Source organism: Schistocerca cancellata, chromosome 2 (assembly GCF_023864275.1).
Source record: "Schistocerca cancellata isolate TAMUIC-IGC-003103 chromosome 2, iqSchCanc2.1, whole genome shotgun sequence".
Lineage (NCBI taxonomy): Eukaryota > Metazoa > Arthropoda > Insecta > Orthoptera > Acrididae > Schistocerca > Schistocerca cancellata.
Genome location: NC_064627.1, coordinates 83,410,493 through 83,436,445, shown reverse-complemented (window position 1 = coordinate 83,436,445; position 25,953 = coordinate 83,410,493). Strand labels below are relative to the sequence as shown.

The 25,953-nt window shown below is 40.7% G+C and overlaps 1 protein-coding gene across 1 annotated transcript in view; it reads right to left on the bottom strand.

The window, feature by feature from the left end:
* Positions 1-633: 633 nt before the first annotated feature.
* The window catches only part of LOC126161355 (F-box-like/WD repeat-containing protein TBL1XR1), a 132,834-nt gene continuing 107,514 nt past the window's right edge, over positions 634-25,953 (bottom strand). The window contains exons 9-11 of the mRNA XM_049917123.1: positions 21,746-21,911; positions 6,422-6,523; positions 634-848 (exon numbers count right to left, since the gene is read on the bottom strand). Coding sequence (XP_049773080.1) covers positions 819-848; positions 6,422-6,523; positions 21,746-21,911 — 298 coding nt within the window. The 3' untranslated portion in view covers positions 634-818. The remainder of the gene's footprint in view (positions 849-6,421; positions 6,524-21,745; positions 21,912-25,953) is intronic.

Genomic DNA, 25,953 nt, shown 5'->3' with positions numbered 1-25,953 from the left:
TAGCAAATTTATTACAGTCATAGCTTTGTAACAAGGGTAGTAAAGTCTCAGCAGCTTCATTTTTTGTTGTCCTCCACCTCGTAATTTGCCGTGCTTGGCATTTGACTCCAATGCTTGTACATAGCAGTTGCATCTAAAATGAGATACATTGTGTAATGTAAATGCTCAATACTCTGTATATAATTTAATGAGAAAATATAATTCAGCACTTAAAGAGGTATTTTCAGCTTTGTGTCACAACTGCCATCTTGACCATTGCCCTTGTGAAAGAGGCAGAAAATTTAGTTAAGTCTCTTAATATGATGTTCATAATTCAGATGTATCATATTTTAAGAGTCACTAGCAGTTACAGCCTATATGTCTATACTTTATAGAGTTATTGTAACTGTGTTGGCAAATTTGACACACAAATGCAACAATAATTTAAGTGAATAATTATTTCATAAGTGGCATACTGGAGTACACTGTTCTAGAAAAGACACAGGATTCTGTAAGTGCTGTGCAGTTTTATTTCTGAACGCTTTGAGAATTGTATTAAAATGGATTTTTCCTATAAGAAATTACCTCTCAGTTCTGTAGCATTATTGTTTCTGTTGATAAGGAGGATGATGGGATAGAATGATATCAGAAATGTATCTAAAAATAAAGGTACTTTATTTTGTAAACTAATTGGATAGTACACAAACCATATATGTAACATTTAACGTACTGACACATAAAAAAGTCTTTTTGTTTCTCATTATTGTTCAGACATTTGCACATATATAAAAACACTGATCAGAGTCCATTAGTACCTAATTTAAAAAAGGAGTTTTCTCTCAAAGCTTGCGGAGGTCCAGCACAAAGACCTGAAAGGAACCAAAAAGTTCTGTTAACTTTTTTCTTGACAGCAAAGGAAAAACATTTATGTTACTAACTATGCTATTTTATAGCACAATTTATGTATAGAATTTTCATCAGGTTAGCATTTCCTGTATTTCATTTACTACATCACAAAATTAAATGAATTTTAAATCCTTGAATCTCCAAATGTGTGTTCGCATCTCAAAAGATGCTTTCACCTCTAGAAAATATTAAATATTTCCGAGAAGGTCGCCGGCAATCATCCAATAAAGTGTCCCTTGCAAACCACAATGTATTTCAGAGCATAATTTGGTAGAAAGCAGTAGTAAATGTATCACAAATTCAATGTGCATTGATCAAAACTGCAATATTTTTTAATCATCTTACACTAGAAAAAGTAACTGAGTTAAAAACTTAACCAAACTTTCATATTATTCCTCTGAAAATCAGACAGATTCATTAACTGAAGAGGAACTGCTAAAGGATACTTCTAGTAGTTCTGATGTTTGTTGCTAAAAATTCACAAACCTCTATGAAGTACACGGCAGGGATTACTTAGCAATGTACTGAGTATTGCAGATTTCGCCCATTGCATGAGAATAGCAGCTACTTTAGTGTGTGTGTGTGTGTGTGTGTGTGTGTGTGTGTGCGCGCGCGCGCGCGCTCGCGTGTTGCATGCACCATAATTAGCCTACTTTTGGTTTTGCAGTCCTTATGGGAATGATATGTATGGAGCTGTAATACATTCTTACACTGTTTCCTTCAACTCTGGTTCCTAGAACTTTAGAAGCATGCTTTCAAAAGATAGCTGACATCTATCTTCAAAAGCCTGCCACTTTAAGGTTTTTAAGCATTACTGTGATGCTCTCCCATGAGTCAAACAAACACATGACCTGATCTCTCATGTTGTCTCGTTGTGATTGATTAATGATCTGCTTCCGGATGGCTCCACCAGGTTGGCATCCAGGCAGTGAGCTCACATAATAGCAAAACTTGCAGCACATGGTGAAGTCAGCTTGGTCAGCTGTCGAAATACTGTGCAGAAAGCAGAAATGACAACTCGGCAGAACATCTGAAACCACAGCATTAACCATGTGACTTTTCATGGTACTCTTCTTTAGACATGTTCCATGTTAGTCATATTTGGTACCTGATTCTACACACCTGAGCAGTATCCTAAGATGGGACACAAGTGTTTTGTAAGCAGTCTCCTTTGTAGACTGTCTACATTTGCACATTATCCTGCCAATAAACCAAAGTCTACTACCTGAATTATGGATGACTGACTTTATGTAATCATTCCCCTTCCTAGCCCCACAAACTATTACGCGCAGATATTTGTATGAATCGTCTGATTCCAACTGCAACTCACTGATGGTGTAGTCATATGATACTGCTTTTCTACATTTTGTGAAGTGCACAATTATATATTTCAGACCATTTAAAGCGAGTTTGATTGAATATCTGTGCAGCTTTTTTCAGATAGTAGTTCACCATATGAAAAATGTCTGAAGATATCGCTTCTTGTGTCAACAATCCTCCAGCCAAGACAATATGATGTGTCCTGCTCTATAAGAAATATTCAATCCAGTGACAAAATTTCTTTTATACCCACATACTTGTACTTGTGTTAATAAATGTTAGTGCAGTACTGCAAGTCAAGAAGTACTGCATCCACCTTATTTCTTGATCCATTGTTTTCAGGATTTTAGGATGTGATGTGAGAAAAGTTCAAGTTCAGTTTTACACGATCAATGTTTTCATAATCTACACTCATTGGCATGAATGTGATCATTCTCTTGAGATACCTCATTACGTGACTCATGCTATCTTTCAATCAATGGGTACATAGGCCCTACCTCTCTTGTGCCAAGTCTTCATCGCAGAGCAGCACTTGCACACTAAATCCTCAATTATTCGTTGGATGTATGCCAATCTCTGTCTTTCCTACAGTTTTTACTCACTATCACTCTTAATATCATGGAAGTTACGCCCTGGCATTTTAACACCTGTCCTGTCATTCTGTCCCTTTTCTTGTTAGCGTTTTCCATATGTACCTTTCTTCGCTGATTCTGCAGAGAACATCCTCATTCCTAATTTTAATCAGCCCACCAAATTTTTGCCATTCTTCTGTGGCACCACATCTCAAATGCTTTGATTGTCTTCTGTTCTGGTTTTCCCACAGTCTATGATTCACTACCATACAATTCTATGCTCCAAAAGTACATTCTCAGACATTTATTTCTCAAATTAAGGTCTAAGTGTGATACTAGTAGACTTCTTTTAGCCAGGAATGCTCTTCGCCTGTGCTCATCTGCTTTTTATGTCGTCCTTGCTTCACCAATCGTGGGTTATTTGCTTCCAAGGTAACAGAAGTCCTCAGTCTAGTACATGATCACCAATTTTGATGTTAAATTTCACACTACTCTCATTTCTGCTACTTCCCATTACCTTCATCTTTCTTCAGTGTACCCTTAATCCATATTCTGTACCCATTAGGACATCATTGCATTGAACAGATCCTGTAATTCTTCCCTCCACTAAGGATAGCAATGTCGTCAGTGAATCTTATCACTGATATCCTTTAACCTTGAATTTTAATACTGCTCTTGAATCTTTCTTTTATTGTCATCATGTCTTCTTCAAGGTATAGATTGAAATAAGGTATTTAAAACTTTTTTTTTAAATCGAGCCACAATGTATTTCACTATTTACTTATAAGACTCTGCAGCTTTACCACAATTACTCAGTGAACACAGCACTTTAAGACTTAATCAGAATTTCTGAAACATTATCACTGCAATTGGTTATCCTTCCCTGAAAATGCTGCTCCAACTTCAACATAGCAAAATTTGTGGGCTAGAAATTTTTATCTTCCCCTTTCATAGTTTAGTGAATCTGCACACAAAATATGAATAAAATCTGAGATCACTGATTATACTTGTAGACCGCATAATACACAATCATCCTACTCTGTTTTCTATGCACATTTGACCACCAATATACTAACATATAGAAATTATTCAGAAATTAAATGATTATGTTATAAGAAAAATGGTATCCAGAAAACTCTAGCAACTTGAGTGGTAAGTCCTAGGTGGAATACTGTTACCATGGAAAATAATGTGCCTTAAGTGTAACAAATTCCAGTTTTGAAACACTCTTCAAACTGGCCAATTTTTCCTCTTAGGGTGTTTGTACAGTTCAGTTAGCAGAAACAAACTCTACAAAAAATTGAAATTAAGGAGAGAGGAAGCAGTCCATAAAACAGTTGAATCATATTTTAAGAGTCCCTGGCTGCTACAGTCTATATCTGGTTAGTTTAGAGAGTTCTCAGACCTGTATTTGCAAACTTGACACACAAATGCCCCAATAATATGCAATTTAAATTAACAAATACTAATTTAATGAAAGAATATCAGGAGCATTATTAAAAACACTGAAATGCTAAGTGACTAATACTTTCATAGGCATTGTACTAAGGAACACTGTGTACTGTAAGATTCAGAATTCTGTTAAGTGCAATGTAGTCTACTTTCTGAATGCTATGAGAACTATGCAGCAGACTGATACATACCTCCTGGGTTTAGAGAAGACAGCTGCACAAAAACTACAAGACATATTGAAAAATGGCACTTATTGGTGGATAGAGCACAGTGTTTTGATTCACAATATATTCTATGGCATTGTTCCATGGTGCACCACTAGGGGGCTGGGATTTCAGAATGTGGTACACAACAGATCAATCAATGCATTGTGTCCCAGAAATGCTAAGTGACTAATACTTTCATAGGCATTGTACTAAGGAACACTGTGTACTGTAAGATTCAGAATTCTGTTAAGTGCAATGTAGTCTACTTTCTGAATGCTATGAGAACTATGCAGCAGACTGATACATACCTCCTGGGTTTAGAGAAGACAGCTGCGCAAAAACTACAAGACATATTGAAAAATGGCACTTATTGGTGGATAGAGCACAGTGTTTTGATTCACAATATATTCTATGGCATTGTTCCATGGTGCACCACTAGGGGGCTGGGATTTCAGAATGTGGTACACAACAGATCAATCAATGCATTGTGTCCCAGAAATCGCTAAATGTGGGTCAATTGTGACATTTCAGCAATAATTTCCAATCAAAAGTCAGGTAAAAGCTTCAACATACAAAACAATCCATGAATGGAACAATGCATCCCAAGAGACGACTACTTATGTGATATGAACAAACAGTCTAGCTGGGACTGTCAGCAGAGAAGGTGAAGCATGCATGGAAAACACTCGTTAGGAGCACAGAGACATTGATGACACATGTGAGCGGTGGCAGATGCTATGTATGGTGACTACTCAAGACAATGAGCTTTGTTTCGACTTTTGCAAAGACGTGATGCGGTGACTTGAGGAGTATGGTTTTTCACAAAGCAGGTTTTCAGTGACAAAGCCACATTTCATGTGTCTGGAAATGTGAATCATCGTAAGATGAGGTTAGATTAGGTGTTTGGTGTACAGAACATCCATAAAATATTTTGGAACTCATGTGTGGTTCACTTAAAGTAATGTCTTTTGTGCCATGTCCTCTTCAATAGGTTATGAATCATTTTTCTTTGTAGAGAAAAATGTGACATGTTTCGTGTACCTGGACATGCTCCGGCAATGCTTGTACCACAATTACAGCAACACAGTGGAGACTTCATTTTGTATCAAGATAGTGCTCCACCACACTCTTTTTCAGAAGTTCATAGTTACCTCAATGCTAAACAGCCTCAGCTTCTCATTATGACTCACCTCTTCTTCAGTGGCCCCCATAGTCAACTGACTTAACTCTGTGAGATTTATTCTTATGGGCTTATGTCAAAGATCATGTTTTCCTGCCTTAATTTGGAAAAGCTGCAAGAACGAATAATTACTGGGGCTGCTGCTGTCAACCATGGGTGTTTGGACATGTGCAATGAGAGTTTGACTACCGTATTGTTGTTTGCCATGTCACAAATGGTGCCCATATCGAGCACCTGTAATGTGAGTCAAAAACCTAGAGAAATGCTTTGCCCACTGATGTGTGTCCATTTCCTGTGTGTCTTATAGTTGTCATACAGCCAACTTCTGAAACACAGGAGGTGCTTATGAATAAGCATATGTTGCACTTGTTAGAAAATTATAATCTTCCAAAAACTGCACACCAAAACTCATGTACATGATTCAATCTAAACCAAATACTTCCTGCAAACAAGGTTAAGGCCCATCACTCTCCCCTCTCAGGTATTTTGTTATCTCTGCATTTTCCCTCAGATATAACTTTACTATATTAAGAGATTCTTTCATCTGCAAGTTGAGTTACATAAATTTCTTTTCAGCTGGCTGATGAAGTTTCCTCTCAGCAGACAAGAAATATATCCTTAAAAACAAATAAATAAATAAGAAATTGTTTCTGATGACAAAACCGCTAGTAACAAGCTGAGGAACTAAATTACATCTTGCTGTTTCTTTTCTTTTTTTCATAATCTCACAGGTGTAGCTATTGTGATTTTTCTTACCCTTATATGTACTATAGTATCAACCAAAAACTAGTAACTTCAATACTTACACTTCCATCAGAAGCACTGGCTCCTACTTTATCACCCCTTGAATTCCAGCATACTTCAAATATCCCTCCTGTCCCCTTGTAACTGTGGACAAGCTGACCAGTCTGCAAAACAAAAGCAGCAAGTTAATTACTTTTCTAACAACCAGTAAGATGTAAGAGGCAGAATACCAACAGTATCAACTGTACAATAAATATTTGGAAAGCTTTACACTAGCAGCCTAAACATAAAAAATTAAGTGCATGAACACACACACACTGCAACATTAACACAAACTTTAGAGATGATGGCTAATATCTATCTCCAGAGGTCTCTGTCATTAGATAAAAGAAGACAAAACATCATTATAAACTACAAAATCTGCCCAAAAATTATACCTACAAGGCAAATGCTGCAAGTGGTCTCCATTGTGTTTTGACAATATTAAGGGGAGCATCAGGCAGTGGTCAAGGTTTTATAGGCTACAAAATTATGAACAAGAAAAACACTGTATGGGCATATCATAAAACAATGTGCAGTTTACAGCCATGGAACATATAGGAAGAATGTCTGACAAAACAATACACACATTTCAAAAAAATAATATTAAAATTACCTTCCAAAAGACAAATAACATCAAAACACAAATATGACATAAATTACAAAATAACAAGGACAAGTAAAAACGCTCAGGAGTTTATACGGTTTTATGTCACAACCATGATATGAAATATATGGGCCTGACAGATTTATACACAATGAAAAAAGAAAATGCTTCAGGCTACTACTCTGGCTGTCTCCCTTGTTAACTACTGCTTCCCTTTAATGTCCTTTGACTTTTATATCTGTAGTCTGGTTTCTGTAACAGTTGTGAATAGGTTTCACTATCTGTATTTTATACATTCTACCTTCAGAATTTTAAAGAGTGCATTCCTGTCAAGATTGTTCAAACTTTCTCTAAAACTACAAATGCTATAAAAATAGGTTTGACTTTCTTCAGCCTATTATGTAAGATAAGTCACAGAGTCGTACTGCCTTGTGTGTGCATATATTTCTCTCAAATCAAAACTGATCCTCCCTGAAGTCAGTGACTACCAGTTCTTTCATTCCTGCATAAATAATCCATGTTTATGTTCTTCATCTATGAGTCCTTAAGCTGAAGGTTTGGTTATGTCCATTTTTGTCAGCACTCCAACTTATTTTTGAAGTCTGGAGTCATTTCCCCAGTCTCATATGTCTTGCAGAGGTCATTTTGCCTGTATCATATGCCCTTGCATACCAGATGGGGTAATTTTGTTATGGCCAATCCTCCCATGGATCTCAACAATACTGAGGGCATATAATTTGCTCTTGGGGCCTTATTTTGTACTTGAGTCTTTACACGGTACACTTGAGCCTGTCAGGGTCCCCACAGAAAGAAAGAAAAAAATTACAAGGTGATAAATTGGGTGACCCTGGGGGGCCAGGGAATGTCTCCTCATGAAGAGAGAACATATACAGGAAACAACACACTCTAAACTTCTAGATAATGCCAAGGATTGTTAGTGGTGGCCCCATCTTACAGGAACCAGACTTCTCCCTCTTAACAGCCCCCAAAACAAAACTGGTTTAACTTAGGTCAGAGGAAGATCTCTTATCATGTGACAGTCATCATCATCATCATCATCATTTAAGACTGATTATGCCTTTCAGCATTCAGTCTGGAGCATAGCCCACCTTACACAGTTCCTCCATGATCCCCTATTCAGCGCTAACATTGGTGCCTCTTCTGATGTTAAACCTATTACTTCAAAATCATTCTTAACCGAATCCAGGTACATTCTCCTCAGTCTGCCCCGACTCCTCCTACCCTCTACTGCTGAATCCATGAGTCTCTTGGGTAATCTTGCTTCTCCCATGCGTGTAACATGACCCCACCATCTAAGCCTGTTCGCCCTGACTGCTACATCTATAGAATTCATTCCCAGTTTTTCTTTGATTTCCTCATTGTGGACACCCTCCTGCCATTGTTCCCATCTACTAGTACCTGCAATCATCCTAGCTACTTTCATATCCGTAACCTCAACCTTGTTGATAAGGTAACCTGAATCCACCCAGCTTTCGCTCCCATACAACAAAGTTGGTCGAAAGATCGAACGGTGCACAGATAACTTAGTCTTGGTACTGACTTCCTTCTTGCAGAAGAGAGTAGATCGTAGCTGAGCGCTCACTGCATTAGCTTTGCGACACCTCGCTTCCAGTTCTTTCACTATGTTGCCATCCTGTGAGAATATGCATCCTAAGTACTTGAAACCGTCCACCTGTTCTAACTTTGTTCCTCCTATTTGGCACTCAATCCGTTTATATTTCTTTCCCACTGACATTACTTTCGTTTTGGAGATGCTAATCTTCATACCATAGTCCTTACATTTCTGATCTAGCTCTGAAATATTACTTTGCAAACTTTCAATCGAATCTGCCATCACAACTAAGTCATCCGCTTATGCAAGACTGCTTATTTTGTGTTCACATATCTTAATCTCACCCAGCCAGTCTATTGTTTTCAACATATGATCCATAAATAGTATGAACAACAGTGGAGACAGGTTGCAGCCTTGTCTTACCCCTGAAACTACTCTGAACCATGAACTCAATTTACCATCAACTCTAACTGCTGCCTGACTATCCATGTAAAGACCTTTAATTGCTTGCAAAAGTTTGCCTCCTATTCCATAATCTTGTAGAACAGACAATAACTTCCTCCTAGGAACCCGGTCATATGCCTTTTCTAGATCTATAAAGCATAGATACAATTCCCTGTTCCACTCATAACACTTCTCCATTATTTGCCGTAAGCTAAAGATCTGGTCCTGACAACCTCTAAGAGGCCTAAACCCACACTGATTTTCATCCAATTGGTCCTCAACTAATACTCGCACTTTCCTTTCAACAATACCTGAGAAGATTTTACCCACAACGCTGATTAAAGAGATACCTCTGTAGTTGTTACAATCTTTTCTGTTTCCATGTTTAAAGATTGGTGTGATTACTGCTTTTGTCCAGTCTGATGGAACCTGTCCCGACTCCCAGGCCATTTCAATTATCCTGTGTAGCCATTTAAGACCTGACATTCCACTGATTTGATGAGTTCCGACTTAATTTCATCCACCCCAGCCGCTTTATTGCACTGCAATCTATTGACCATTTTTTCCACTTCCTCAAATGTGATCCTATTTCCATCATCATTCCTATCCCATTCTACCTCAAAATCTGAAACATTACTGATCGCATTTTCATCTACATTCAGCAACTCTTCAAAATATTCCCTCCATCTGCCCAAGGCATCCACAGGATTCACCAGCAGTTTTCCTGACCTGTCCAAAATAGTTGTCATTTCCTTCTTACCACCTAGCTATGAACGGCGCCGGCCGCATGTCATGGCACGGCAGTTGAGTGACAGATACGGAGTTGGTAGCATGAAACCCACTGTTGTTTCTACGCGTGTATATCCACGCAATTTATTAGTGAATTAAAGGTTATAACACTTTTTGGTGACGAGGTCGGATATTTTTTTTCCAGCATTGGAGTATTGTGCGTTCGTGTCTGGGCAGACATGGAACAGCTTCTGCAAGCGCTCACTGACCAACAAACCCAGCTGACGGTTGCTATTCATCTTGCTTACTCATCGTCTGTCGTCCTCTTCTCCGCCTCCGTTCCCTCCTTACGACGAGGCCGCTGAAGACTGAGAGGATTATGAGAAGCGTTTGCGGCAACACTTCTTGGCTTTCGGCATTGTCGACGCTCCGATGTGTAAGTCGTTATTTCTATCTTGGATTTCCCCATGGATCTATCAGCTGCTATCTCAGTTAGCCCCTCTGCGGGAACCTGCCTCTCTGTCCTTCCAAGAAATGTGTGACTTATTGTCTAACAATTACCAAAAAAACACCCACGTCGTTGCCGCCCGCGTGGCATTCTACCGGTGTCGTAAACAGCCCCATCAATCTTACCGTGCTTGGGCGGCGGAACTACACGGTCTGAGTAGGAAATGTCAGTTTGTCACGGACACTCATCATGAGTCTTATGCTGATTCAATGGTTAGGGATGCTATTCTACAGCTTGCTCCTGATAAAGAAGTTCGGCAATGTGCCCTACAACTGCCAAACCCGTCGTTGTCGGAAGTTCTAAGCATCGCTCAATCCTTTGAAGTGTCTCACGCTGCTGGCGCGCAAGTAGACGCGTGGTGTGATGTAGGCGCTGTACAGTCAACTTTCTACACGGACAATTTGCCTGTTTCCCAGGGGAACGAAGATGTGGCGGCGGTTCACTCGCGTAAACAAGGTCGCGTTGGGCCGCAACGCTTGCAGCGAAAACAGCAGCCACAGAAACAGGTTCGTTCCGTCCTTCCTTCTTGTCCACGTTGTTTCGTACAGCATGACAGGGCCGCGTGTCCAAAACGTTGGGCCACGTGTAATTGATGTAGGAAAAAAGGCCACATTGCTTCTGTGTGTCAGTCCCCTAAAGTTCCTGTCGACGAGGGCGAGGCATCGGACGTGGATGTTAACTGTGTGCTTTCTCAAACAAATAAGTTGTTTGTTACTGTTCGTGTTCTGGATAAAGACATTCGCATGCAAGTGGAACTGGCTCTGCAGTAACTCTCACTAATTCTCGCACGTATTTGGAGTTGGGTTCCCCTCCCTTGTCTCCAGTTACGCGAAATCTGAGAACTTATAATAAACAGAAAATTCCTATCGTTGGCCAGTTTGATGCTTCCACTGCCTACAAGTCTGTTGTTCAGCCCCTCACGTTTTATGTGGTGGATCATGCGGGCACTGAAAATCTGTTCGGTTATGATGCTTTCCAGTTGTTTGGGTTTTCCATTGATGATGATGTGCACCTCATATCTGAGGATATTCCAATATCAACAGCTGGATGGATTGTGTTCTGAATTCTCGTCCGTGTTCTCTGCTGGTCTGGGTCGTGCCAAGGATTTTGAAGCCCACATTACTCTTAAACCTACAGCTCGCCCTAAGTTTTTCCAGGCACGCCCTATTCCGATGGCGTTGCGTGCACCTGTCAAGGCTGAGATAGACAGGTTAACAGCTTCAGGGATTCTCCTTCCTGTTACCTCCAGCGAATGGGCATCGCCAATCGTGGTGGTTTCTAAACCAAACGGGAGTCTGCGATTGTGTGGCGATTTTAGAGCCACTGTCAACGCTCAGAGCCTCATTGACACTTATCCTCTTCCCCGTCCTGAGGAGTTATTTACCAAGCTCGCTGGGAGCCAGTTCTTTTCCAAACTTGACTTATCGGAGGCGTACCATCAGTTGCCGTTGGATGCGTCTTCCAAGGAATTTCTCGTCATCAAGACTCCTTGTGGGTTGTATCAGTACCAGCGGTTACCATTTGGTGTCGCTAGCGCGCCGGCCATTTTTCAGCGGTTTTTGGAACAGCTCACAGCTCCCATTCCTGGCTGCATCAACTACCTGGATGACATTGTTGTCACGGGGGCCTCCACTGAGGAGCACCTTCGCAATTTGCGTTCATTATTTCGGGTTCTGCATTCGGCTGGGTTGAAGTGCAATCTGGACAAGTCACAGTTCTTCCAACCCTCCATTGTGTATCTTGGTTTCCACTTGTCCCGTGAAGGTATACGTCCTCTACGTCAGCACGTTGCGGCCATTACCGCTCTCCCCCGGCCGTCTACGGTCAAAGAACTTCAGGCGTTTCTAAGCAAGATTGCTTATTATCACAAATTCATTCCATCCGCAGCGGCGGTGGCTCATCCTCTGCATCAGCTGTTACGCAAAAACGTTCCTTTCTGTTGGTCCGACGAGTGTGAGCAGGCTTTTGTCCGCCTGAAGGATCATTTGCAGTCGGCGCCTTGTCTTGCCACATTCCGTCCGGGTCAGCACTTGGTTCTGGCGACTGACACGTCACAGTATGGCCTAGGGGCTGTTCTCGCCCATCGGTATGAGGATGGGTCGAACGACCCATCGCCTATGCTTCGAAGACCCTCAACGATGCCCAACGGCGTTACTCTCAAATCGAAAAGGAGGCGCTCACATTCATTTATGCTCTAAAAAAGTTCAGCGTTTTTTTGTATGGTTAAGTTTCACCTCATCACCGACCACAAGCCGCTGGTCTCTCTGTTCAGCCCCTCGGCATCGCTTCTGGTAAGGCAGCTCACCGCCTGCAACGTTGGGCCTTATACTTGTCTCGTTTTCACTATGAGATTCACTATCGCCCCACGGCCCAGCACGCAAACGCTGACGTGTTGTCGCGTTTGCCGATGGGCCCCGACCCGGTTTTCGATCGAGATGAACTACTCTGTTTCCACATTGGTGAGGAAGAACGTCGTGCGGTCGAGGGTTTTCCACTTACAGGTTCGCAGGTCACGTCGGCTACTGCGCGGGACCCGGTCCTGCGTCAGGTGATCGGTTTTGTTCAACGGGGTTGGCTGGACAGGACCAAGGGCCGGGCATCGGATCCCCTTCGCAACTACCATGCCTTGCGCCTTCGTCTGTCTGTTCGTGAGGGTGTTGTTCTTCTGGCCACGGATGGCGCATCTCCACGGGTCGTGGTGCCAGCTTCTCTTCGCAAAGATGTTCTCAAACTATTGCATGAAGGCCATTGGGGGATTTCTCGGACTAAGTCCCTGGGCCGCAGGCATGTTTATTGGCCCGCTATCAATTCGGACATCTCCCACATGGTCGCTGCATGTGGTCAGTGTGCTCAACAGCTGGCTGCGCCCCGTACAATACCCTCTCCGTGGCCTGATCCGGCGCAGCCATGGGAACGGGTGCACGCTGACTTTGCCGGCCCCTTCCTCGGCACTTATTGGCTACTGTTGATTGACGCCTTCTCGAAGTTTCCGTTTGTGGTTCGATGTCCGTTGCCCACCACTGCGGCGATGACGCTGGCTTTGTCCAAAATCTTTGCGCTCGAAGGTCTTCCATCCACGATTGTCACGGACAACGGCCCTCAGTTCTCTTCGCAGGCCTTCCGTGATTTTTGTACTGGACAAGGGATTCATCATGTTACAGCACCGCCCTTCCATCCCCAATCGAATGGGGAGGTCGAGCGCCTTGTCCGCACTTTCAAAAGCCAGATGAAAAAATTCCTTACTGATTTTTCTACCGATGACGCTCTGTTGCAATTTCTGAGTTCTTATCGCTTCACGCCTCTGGGTGATCGCAGCCCTGCTGAACTCTTGCATGGCCGCCAACCGCGCACTCTACTGCACCTGCTTCACCCTGTCTGGCCTAGTACTGTGTCCCCTAGTGCGGGAAAACACTCGGTGGGCGCCGACGTGTGGGCACGAGGGTATGGATCTCGCCCTAAATGGATTCCAGGGGTGGTCAAGGCTCTTCGCGGCCACCGGCTTTGTGAAATACGTACGGACAACAGCATGGTTGTTCGCCATTACGACCAGATGTGCCCACGAGTGGTGGCCACGCCGGTGCCGCCGCCCCTTCTTTCGCCTCCACCAGCCCGAGAAGCCAGTCCTGTCGCTGCTGCCGATCTCCCGTGCGTGTCCCTGCAGCCAACGTCGCTGCTGCTTCCGAGTACGCCGGAACCGGTCCCAGTCGCGACGCCGCCTTCTCCGGGACCCATCTCGCTGGAGCACACCCCCAGGTCCACGACACCTATGGATGCTGCTCCGGAGTTTTCACCCATCATCTCGTCCAGGAGGCACGTTCCACGCACAAGCTTCCGTCCTGGACATTTTCGACCATATTCTCGTGTTTCTCCGCGGGATCTTCTCGGGGTCTCCCAAGAGGCCATGGATGTCTCCGCACTGTCCGTGTCTCCAAGGAAGAGAGTTTTTTTTTAAGGGGGGAAAAGTGTTGTGACAGTGCCATGAGATTTAAAAGTGCCGCTACGTCAGCACGCAAACACGGCGATAGAGGCGCTCTGCAGCTCGGCGAGCATGGGAGCGCCACCTAGCTATGAACGGCGCCGGCCGCATGTCACGGCACGGCAGTTGAGTGACAGATACGGAGTTGGTAGCATGAAACCCACTGTTGTTTCTACGTTTGTATATCCACGCAATTTATTAGTGAATTAAAGGTTATAACAATTTTGTGTGGCTGCATTTGAAGATATCAGTGCTGGATTCTTCTTACATCTCTATTGGACAATCCCAGGGCAGGTGCATGTTTAGGTGCTGAGCACTCTGGAGATTGCTGCATGGATGCTTCACATGGATCACACGTTCTGGTGTTGTTACAGTCCAATGTCAGTCAGTTTTTCTTTTCAGTGCAAAATCTGATAATCTAAAGTTTGAAATCCAAACTCTAATGGTTTTTCTATCAGGAGCAGAATCATGTCGGCCAAGTACACACCAAATGCAAAGCGCCCACTGAGTAGCAATCACAAAACCACCATTACAAATATACTCCTTTCAAACAAACACATGATGCTCGTATAGCCAAGCAATGGCACGTACTGAAAATGGCACATACCCCCTTCACGTGAGTATCCCCATCACAGCTCAAAAAGCAGCCTCTCCAGAAACGGGTGGTCTTTCTGCCAGACCCTGTATATGTTTGTAATTTGTTTTGTGTACATTAGGAAATCAAATGGTGTCTATTCAAACTACTCGTAAACAGAAAGCAACCACGGGCAGGTGAAAGATGTAGCCATTTACGACGTAACACAGAAGGGCGGTAATGACACCATTGGCAGGAATGCTGAAATGCGGACAATAGAGAGTCATCATTATATTGGGCACATTTAACTGCTGTTGTGCCCAAGCATACAGGAATACCCTACCCTTAGCTGTCAGGTCTTTCTGCCTGCTGAGCGTATATGAATGCCTGTAGCCATCTGGGTGCCCTACCTGCCTGCATACATGTATGCCCATAGCCATGAAAGACTTAATATCGAAGCATATAAAGCTCAACAGTGCATAAGAGAGAAATTTTCTGTCAAAGAGATGCAATACTTTGTCAGCACAAAAACAGTACTGCTAATGTATGACACAGCTGTGGTCAACACTCACAGCACTCTATAAATCCTGAAGTATGAAACAAGCCAGCTACTGTCATATGAAGCTATTCATCTCACACTTCACAACTTTCAGCATAATAAACCCAATTTGCCCACAGATTTCTCCGGATAAGTTACTTATTTGTGTTTTCTGGCTTTTGACTACTTTTCCTATTCAAATAATTTTCACTTTTCAACATAGTTCACTTTGGAAATGCCAAGGCTTATAAACCATGTTATGCATGTCACTGCAGCTGGGCTGCATCAAAGATGTTAACAGACTTTTGTATTTTGATATCAGACCATAATGATAAAGTTGGCGGCAGGGAACTTGCTCATCTGTGCAACAAGTGAGCAGTAGCCTCAGATCCAGAATGCATGGAATTCTGAAACAGCTCACTTAGCTTCTGTTTGAGAAGTATAATCAAAAACTCCATCATTTGAATCAAAAACTCCATCATTTGTTCATCATTTGAAATAGCTTCTCATGCATTGCAAGTTTTTGAGAAAGACAATGCAAAAACTGCTATATGTAGTAGTTGATATTGTAATCAACAGTCAACAAGTTAAGCAGTTAACAAACTGCACCTTCCTTTCCCCAAAGCCCACTTCTGCACAGTATTCTGGTGGCATGTGGTAGATTAAGACATAGTGTAGTCCCATTTCCAAAGCAACTGTGGAAAAAACAAGATTCCAATCACTTCTCCCTTGGTGAAGACTGCATTAGACACACATATTGTTCTGCACCTCAAAGAGCAAATTTGCATCACAGAGCACATTTGGATAACAAGTCTTCTAAGTGCACATTAGACTCAAACTGTCCCTGCAGTTACCCTCTGCCCAGGTGCCCACAGTATGGTAAACAAAAGCATTAAGTGCATAGCACATGTCTGGCACTTAACACTTCATTAATACTATTTTGAAGTGTGCCACAGTGATTTACTTACATTGAGTGTGCTGCTTGCAGTTCAACAACATATACATCATCCTGGAAACCCATATGGACCACAACAAAATAAACTGGAACTTACTGCAGGAGCAGATGACATGCTGCTGTCCGAAACATCTACATGATTTAAAATATTAGCCATCTTAAGATGAGCATCATAGCCCAAAACCAGTTATGGCATTGATAATATTTATCATTAACAGCCATGGAGTTCACAAGATTCTGACATGGGTAAAATAATGTAAGATTAAATGTTTTAGAAGAATGTATAGATCCAGATAAAATAGCTGACTAAGGTTCCACTTTCGCATTATTGGAAAAGCGTATGAATGTTTTTAATGAAGAAAAAGTTCTGCAAATAATACAGCACTATACAATGCTGATATTGTGAAGACACTAATATCCCGAACCACGGTAGGGAATAATTTTTATCTTCACAGGATTATTTTAATGTTTTCTGAAAAACTGACATCACATTAATGTGAAGGACACAAAACAACATAGATGACCACTAAGATAGTATTTATGATGTGCTAGCATGTAAAAGACTGGTTTAGGGTAGGAGTTTTCTTTACGTTACGGACCGGTTAGGAGAAGAGTTATTGTTGGTTATGAACAAAGGAGAGTTCCCACATATAAGTACTATGGTATGAGAAAAGGGAGAAAGGGTAAGATCTACATCTGTATCTTGGGGGATAGGTTTGAGGATGTCGTGCAAAAGGATACCATCTCTGAAGGGGAAAGAAGCACAGTATACATCAAATGTGAACAACATATGACTGAGGAATGCGGTGAAAATAATATATAATGCTTGAAATAGTAATTATATGTTTAATCTGTGTGGTTTACTGTAATGTTGCAAGAGTAATGTAGCCTCAGTTGTAAAATAACTGGAAATTTAAAAATGAAGATAATAAAGATACTGCTTGAAATGTTTGAAGTAGTACAGCAGAGAGAATACAGATCAAAAAGGTGATTTGAATAGTAATAAAGTAATACAGAAGTTATGAGACAATTTTAAGATATCCATGTCCTCAAAATATAATTTCACCATATTAGCTTAAAGCCAAAATAAAATGTGGTGTCACCGCCAGACACCACACTTGCTAGGTCATAGCAAATGACGTAGCTGAAGGCAGTGATAACTATCGTCTCGGCAAATGAGGGCGTAATTTGTCAGTGAACCATCACTAGCCAAGTCGGCTGTACAACTGAGACGAGTGATAGGAAGTCTCTCTAGACCTGCCGTGTGGTCTGCAATCACTGATAGTGGCGACACGCGGGTCCGATGTATACTAACGGACCGCGGCCGATTTAAAGGCTACCACCTAGCAAGTGTGGTGTCTGGCGGTGACACCACATAAAATCTTTCATGGAACCACATGGCAGCCAGAGCATGATAGGCCTCATTACTCCTGTAAGCAGGGTTTATTTTCATTACTGAAGTTCACATTGGAAGGCATGCGACTGTTAAGTTAAAAAAGATTGGCGATCTTTTACAGAAGCTAAAAATTTAGTGCAGACTCAAGAACAGCTATCAACATGAGTAACTTAGAACTAGATATCCTCAAAGTAGTGACGCAACTTAAATCACTTAATAAAAGCAAGTCTTCCAGTACAGATTGTCTACCAATTAGGTTCCTTTCAGAGTATGCTGACGCAATAGCTCCATTCTTAACAATCATATGTAACTGCTCGCTCAATGAAAGATCAATCCCCAAAAACTGGAAAGTTGCACAGGTTGCACCAGTATTCAAGAAATGCAATACAGAACATACACTGTGTTCAATCACTATGAATTACCTCAAACAGAATGGTCTATTGACATACAGCCAACACCGATTTAGAAAGCATCGTTCTTGTGAAGCACTAGTTCTTTACTCTCATGAAGTGTTGAGTGCTATTGACAAAGGATTTCAAACTGATTCTGTATTTCTAGATATCCAGAAGGCTTTTGACACCCATGCCTCAAAAGCAGCTTGTAATCAAATTGCATTCTTATGAAATATTGTCTCAGTTATGCAACTGGATTCATGATTTCGTGTCAGAACAGTCACAGTCTGTAGCAACTGACAGAAAGTAATCAAGTAAAACAAAAATCATTTCTGGCATTCCCTAAGATTGTGTTATAGGCTCTCTGTTGTTCCTTATCTATATAAACAATTTAGAGAAAATCTGAGCAGCTGTCTTATGTTTTTTGCAGATGTGCTGTCATTTATCGTCTAGTAAAGTCATCAGAAGATCAAAGCAAATTGAAAACAAGTTAGAAGAGACATCTGTATGGTGTTAAAATTGGCAATTGACCATAAATAACGAAAAGTATGAAGTCATCCACATGAGTGCTAAAAGGAATCAGTTAAATTATAAACAATTTAAACTGGAAAGAACACACAGAAGATGCAACAGGTCTACTAGACTGCCTACACTACACTTGCCAGTCCTCTTTCGGAGTACTACTGCGCGGTGTGTGGTCCTTACCTCGCAGAACTGACAGAGTACATCGAACAAGTTTAAAGAAGGGCAGCACGTTCTGGATTATCAAGAAATGGGGAGACAGTGTCAAGGACATGATACAGGATTTGGGGTGGACATCATTAAAATGAAGGCGTTTCTCATTGGGGTGGGATCTTCTCACAAAATTTAAATCACCAACTTTCTCATCCGAATGCGAAAATATTTTTATGATGCTGACCTACATAGAGAGAAATGATCATCATAACAAAGTACGGGAAATCAGAGCTCACACGGAAAGAGATAAGCATTCGTTTTTCCTGCATGCTGTTAGAGAATGGAATAGCAGAAATTACTGTGAAGGTACATTAAATGAATTCGCAATTGTGAATAAGGACAACCATCGGCTGTAGAATGGAATGGTGACAATGAAAATTTGTGCCAGACCGGGACACGAACCCAGATTTCCTGCATATTGTAAGCGGTCACTTTACCATTTAGATACCCGTGCATGACTCACGGCCAGACCCAAACTTCCACACATCATCAACCATGTGCCTACAAGCTGTACTCATATATCCATTATGTATATTCCCACACAGGTCAGACAATTGTACTTGAAAGACACGTGTCCAGTATCGGCAGATAAATATGATGGATATGCATGCATGTCCAAAGGAACAGGCACTACAGCAGCTATAGCCATTGTGAAATACATTAAATGAATTCACAAGGACAACCATCAGCCATAGAATGGAATGAAGTCAATGAAGTGGGAAATCCGAGTTTGTGTCCCAGTCCAGCACAAATTTTCATTGTCGTCATTCCAGTCTACACATCTGATGGCCGTCCTTATTCACAATTGAGAATTTATTTAATGTATTTCACAATGGCTATAGTCACCACAGTGCCTGTTCCTGTGGACAAGCATGCATGTATTTGTTACGGTCAAAAAATGCAATGTTGATGTGTAATGTATGTTATTCTGTACTCAATATACTTGTCATTAATTTGCTAAAATTTCTAATGAACACTAGGAAACTATAGTAAGGAAAATAATATTGTTTGTAGACGTGGATCCCCCTCCCAAACGTAAAATCAGCAATCAATATGTAAGATGATGAGCATGAAGAGAATCACTATCATACTGTCTATGTTCTGTCTAATTCTCTACAGAAAGATGTTAAAAAGAGTTATCACTCTCATATGAAGTCTTTTAATGGTAGAAAATTTCATATTCAGAGCATGTAGTAACACCTTATAATGAGCTCATATGTTTAGGTGGGGAGTGAAGCACATCCTTTCAGCTTCTTACAACTCCAGGGGAGTGAAGCATATCCTTTCATCGTCTTACAGATGAATGACAATCCAACAACAGTAATTTATATATTATGAAAATATCAGTGTAAACTAATATATGGATGGTGAGATACTGTGTGCTGTTCTACTCTACTGTGCATAAGCAGGACCATATTGAGGGACAGTGGTCGCGGTGACTTGCCAAAACGAAATACCTGTTCAGATGCAGCAGCAAGTGTTCCACAGATCAACAAGCTGCCCTGGACATGCACAACATTTAAAGAAAAATGGGAAAATACATCGTAACAACACAGGGGAGAAAGTAGTTGCTAAATTGCAAAGTAGTGACATCTTTGATTTGTACAAACTGTTTATGTACATGAAGTACGGGCAAATTAATTCATGTTAGACATCGCTTAATGCACAATGTTTACTTTCGAAATATACTGCAGAAGAAATAACATGTTCCAGATTTAAAAACATAGACACAGCTTTGGTGTTAGAGCCCAGACGATCCCCTTGGGAAGCACACCATCAAATGGCTATTATGTATAACTAACAATCATCCATATTACATGAGCAATAACACCACACTGTTTATATAATCTCTGAAAGAATAGGATTCGGTGGTCTAAAGGTAAGGCAAGTGCCTGGGAACTGAAAGGTATTGAAATTGAATCAGATCTTGGAATATTTCAGTCATTTTTAACCCAGCCCTCACCTCTCAATGGTATAAGGATTTGCCAGGATCAACACATGGTTCCAATTCCACGTAAAATTTTAGGTCACCATTAATGGGGTAGGTTAGTGACACGCAAGGTGCTGAAGTGGCTTTCAACAAAGATCTGCACCAAGCTGTTAAGCAAAACGGAATTATTGTGTTATTGTTATTTGGTTCATAGTTTTGATTAAAATAATACTATTTCAAGTCTCTCTAAGTCCATCTTTTCAGAAATGGTTGCGGGACTGGGCTGTTCGCTACAGGATGTCAAATCAGACACCTTTCAGCTATCTAATTTTAGGCTACCAGTTTCGGTGATTTACTATGCCATCTTCGGGTCCCTAAACAGTAGGCAAATAAAATAAGTTTGGAAATTACATGGCTGAGAGGTGTTTGATTTGACATCCAATACAATTTCATGTTTACAGTGTAGGAAGTTCTTCCAAAATTGCAGCACTGCGCAGTAGTTCTAAACGAAAAGATGTGTATCTGATTAATTCTCAGGCTGACTGAGGCAAACATTTATTTTCTAACTGACTGGAGCAAGACTACGCTCTCGAAAACGAAAATGTTTGAGTGATAAAATGTACTGAAATGTAGTATAAAATGTACCTATATCTGAAGTTTCATATTCTTGTGTGATTAAAATGAGTTCTTGTTTTGTAATTAACATTAAAATGATTTTAAAAAACAAGAGCTCTGTTATAAACAATTCAGAAGTCACAGTATTTTTGTGGTTTGAGAACAAGAAAATAAATTTTGATGATGAGCCAGTGCACTGACACCAACAGCCAAAAAAATGGAAAAGAAAATGGAAATTTCCTGCAGTTACTTAAATGCACATTGTATGGATTTTGAATCATCAACTTTCTTCTAAGCTAATGCCTGCATTCTCAGATACAGAGTGAAATAACAGAATTTTCACTATACATAATAAGAAATAAAGTTTTTGTTTACCTGAGTTGACCAGATGTGTACACATTTGTCAAAACTTCCAGATGCTAAAAATTTACCATCAGGTGAAAAAGCCACACTGTAAACAGGTTCTGTGTGTTTTGTAAGAGTGTGTATGCAAGCACCTCTTTCTACATCCCAGAGTCTCACAGTCGAATCAAATGAAGCACTGGAAAAGAATAATAAATTAATTGTGGTTATTATAAAGTGATCCACAAAATAACTCTCAATAATAGGTGCATGCAATGGCCATGCAATCCAAATTGAAATAAATATGTGGGGATGGGAGGTGGGAGAGCAGGCTGTCCTCCTTTATTAAGAAATTATGTAACAAGAAGTTATGTAGACAACGCAAAAGTATCGCTGCATGTTAATCTGTTGAACAAAGAAAATAAAGGAAGAATATAATTTAAAAAGAAAAACATGGGGAAGGGGTGCCTTGAGGTGAGTCATATAACAAACCAGTTTTTTTTTATTTGATGATGATGAAATAATAATAATAATAATAATAATAACAATAACAATAACAATTATAATGACAACAATAATAATATTTGTCTTTTCTTGCACATATCACCACTATTGGTGCCATAGGTTTACAGAAGTTTCTTGTACCACACAGACTTCAATCTTATCAGTTTAGAAATCTACTTACCTTTCAAATTCTACTGATGGCTATGTACACACTTTTCAGATGCTAGTCTTTGGTGCACATAAAAATATCTCAAATTTTCGCTTTGTAAAACACGCTGATAAGTGTAATGCAGATTTTTGGAAACAAACCAACAGATTTTGGAACTATAAATATTAAAAACACACACATTTATAATCAGGTAATTCCTTTTTCTGTCAAACTGCTTTCTATTGCAACAAACTGAACAAATTTTCCACTAGTGGTAAGAATTTAAAGAGATTTACTCTGCAACTTTGAAAGCTGATGATGGTTCAAAGTTTTGGTTGTTTACATAACAAACTGAATTTCTGTTTTTCAGAAGTCTGTTACTTGCTGCCTTTGTATCTGGTACCAGCGAATTTTCGTTAATGAATTGTTTTTATTTTTCTTGAAATCATGGAGCTATGGAAGATCTCAACACAAGTTTACTCTATTTCATTTTACTCGTTGCTTTAACATCATTCAACATTGTTGTGTACAAGCGTCAGCTGACATTTTCCATGCCTGCTGTGTCATGTGGCAATGAAGCTACACTGACACCAAATTCATATGATACTATTTTTTGTTGAAGCCCTAGTTGAAGCATTTGCTTACAGGACTTTAAACAACAAGGTAATGTTATGATAAAAAAAGTGAGTCCTTAAGGACATCACAGTAGAGATCAAAGTTACACAATGAATCAAAAACCCAGGAGTAAGGCAGCTCAGATAACTGTGCTACTTCTGTGAAGTATTAGGTTTTCACAGAACTGGTTGCCATAGATGAGGCTACCTAAGTGTGCTATATTCTTTGTTCAATGCATTGAACATCACTTCTACAAGTTTGATAAACACATGAGTATTATTTTTATTTTTATTCATCTAAGTTGCAAATAAAATTTAATAAGTGCTCTGGGCCTCATTCACAAAATCACAGATAAGGGATATGGAGCAGAGGTCTGCCAAGGTGCTGAACATCCTCAAGGTACACTGATCAGCCAGAATATTACGACCTCCGACCTATTGTCAATATAAGCCCATCCATGCAATAGCAGTGTCACCTGGTGAGGAATGACTGCTAGTCAGATGCTTACATGGTGCATATAGTATCAGTGAGCATGCTGTTCGTATGTAGAATGGGGAATGCGCACGATCTATCTGAGTTTGACTGAGGGCAGATTGTGATGGCCCAGACACTCGGCATAAGCATCTCGGAAACTGCACGACTTGTCTGGTGTTCAGGGAGTGCTGTGATGAGTGTCTTTAACATGTAGCAAAACCAAGGTGAAACCACGTCCAGATGTTGTTGGGTTGGGCGGCCACCACTCATTACAGATGTTGGACATTGCAGGCTGGGCAAACTGGTAAAACAAAAACAGCAGTGATCTGTGGCAGAACTAACATCAGACTTTAACTCTGGGCAGAATATACAAGTGTGTCTGAACACAACACCACTTCTAATGATGGGCCTCCGCAAGTGACAACCCATGTGTGTGCCAATGTTAACACCACAACATCAGCACCTACAACTGAAGTGGACACATGACCATCGGCACTGGACATTGGCACAGAGGCAGAATGTTGCATGGTTGGATGAATCCAGACACCTGCATCATCATGTTGACAGGAGGGCGCAAATCCGTCCTCTTTCAGGGGAACAGCTCAGCACCATGATGGCCAAGGAGTATTACACAGGTTGCAGACTACATACACCCCTTCACAATTATCATGTTTCCTGATGGCAGTGGCATTTTTGAACAAAATTATGTGCCCTGTCAAGGAGTGTGATGGAGTAGTTTGAGGAACACAGTGGCAAGTTTCAATTGATATGCTGGCCCACCAACTTCCCAGATTTGAACCCAATCGAACACATCTAGGACATGATTGAACCTGGTGTCAGAGTTCATCACCGCCCCTCCCCAGAATTTACAGGAATTACATGACTTGTGTGTGCAGATGTGTTGCCAACTCCCTCAAATGATCTACCAAGGCCTCATTGATCCCATGCCATGATCTGCTGCTGCTGTTATCCATGCCAAAGGTGGACATACCGGCAATTAGGTACGTGGTCATAATGTTTTGACTTACCAGTGTAATTTGTCTTAAGTGTTGGAAAGCAGCCTTTGGGCATTTCTAATTTTTGTGTAACCCCAGCATGCTGTATGGATCAGAAAGATCAACTACTGATGATGTCTATCATGAAGAGATCAGATTAATCAGAAGCGCCTACTAGACTACCGTATTTACTCGAATCTAAGCCGCACTCAAATCTAAGCCGCACCTGAAAAATGAGACTCGAAATCAAGGAAAAAAAATTTTTCCGAATCTAAGCCGCACCTGAAATTTGAGACTCAAAATTCAAGGGGAGAGAAAAGTTTTAGACCGCACCTCCAAATTGAAACAAAGTTGGTCCATTGTAACATGAGACACAATTTAGGTCGAATGGGTGAAGATAACAGCTGCAGTAGTTTGGTTCGAGTCTTAACTTAGCAGCTAAGCTTTATGAGGTAGCCATTGCTATGCGTCAGGCGCTCCGTCCGTATTTATACGGGTACCCTTCCTTTTTCACATGCTTCGTCTGGTTTGAATCAATTGCTTATTTTGCTTTGATCTGATGAGTGCCATTCTCTTTGTTATAGGTGTTTACGTCACCCTAAGATGAAAATGCATTATTGTACTGTGTCATGCATTGTTTGTCACATTCTGATAATGAGTGTTTACGACCTGTCGCCGCTTGCGGCATGGCTTGCTTTTGTGTGCGCTACCGCTGCTTACAATAGAAAAAAGAGAGGAATTGTTTCATTAGCGAAACAATGGCAAGAGACTGCTATTTGTTGTTACTTACACTGCTGCTTCCTTTGATAATAATCAAGAACCAAATAATAGACTGTGTATGATAGATGTTCTGAGCGAGAGTTTAGCGAAAATTTTTCTCTATTTGAAAATCTTTGCAGAAACCTCTTTAGTACAATACATTCTGCACAGAAATTAGAGTCGTCTTAGATTTAAAAATCTAGTCAGTTGCCGTGCTTCATTCCTGACAGTATTACTAATCAGCATAAGAATAATACGAATATAAACATTACATGATATGTATATTCTTCCGCGTTTGCTATTGTCTCACTCTAGTTTCGTAGTTCATTAGGCAGGCAGGATTTAAATGAGATAGCAACAAACACAAAAGAATACATGGCATAATGTTTACATTCATATTATTCTTATGGTGAAGAGAATACTGCATATGATTACGATTCATAAAAGTTCCTATTAGCAACCATCTCTTGCCGCAGGTAAGAAAAAATTCAGAACATAGAGTTGGCCATATTGACATACATTCCAAACAGTCTTGCCAGTCGGATTTTCATAGTATATTTTTAGTGATGCCTTCAAATGCAGAGTGTGTTGTTGTTGTCCTTAGTCCATAGACTGGTTTGATGCAGCTCTCCACGCTTTTCTATACTGTGCAATGCAGAGTAGTAACACTTGTAAAATAAGAATGAAAATAACTTAGAAATTAAATGCTCAAATTTAAAACAAAATTTTATTAGGTTTGTAAAACA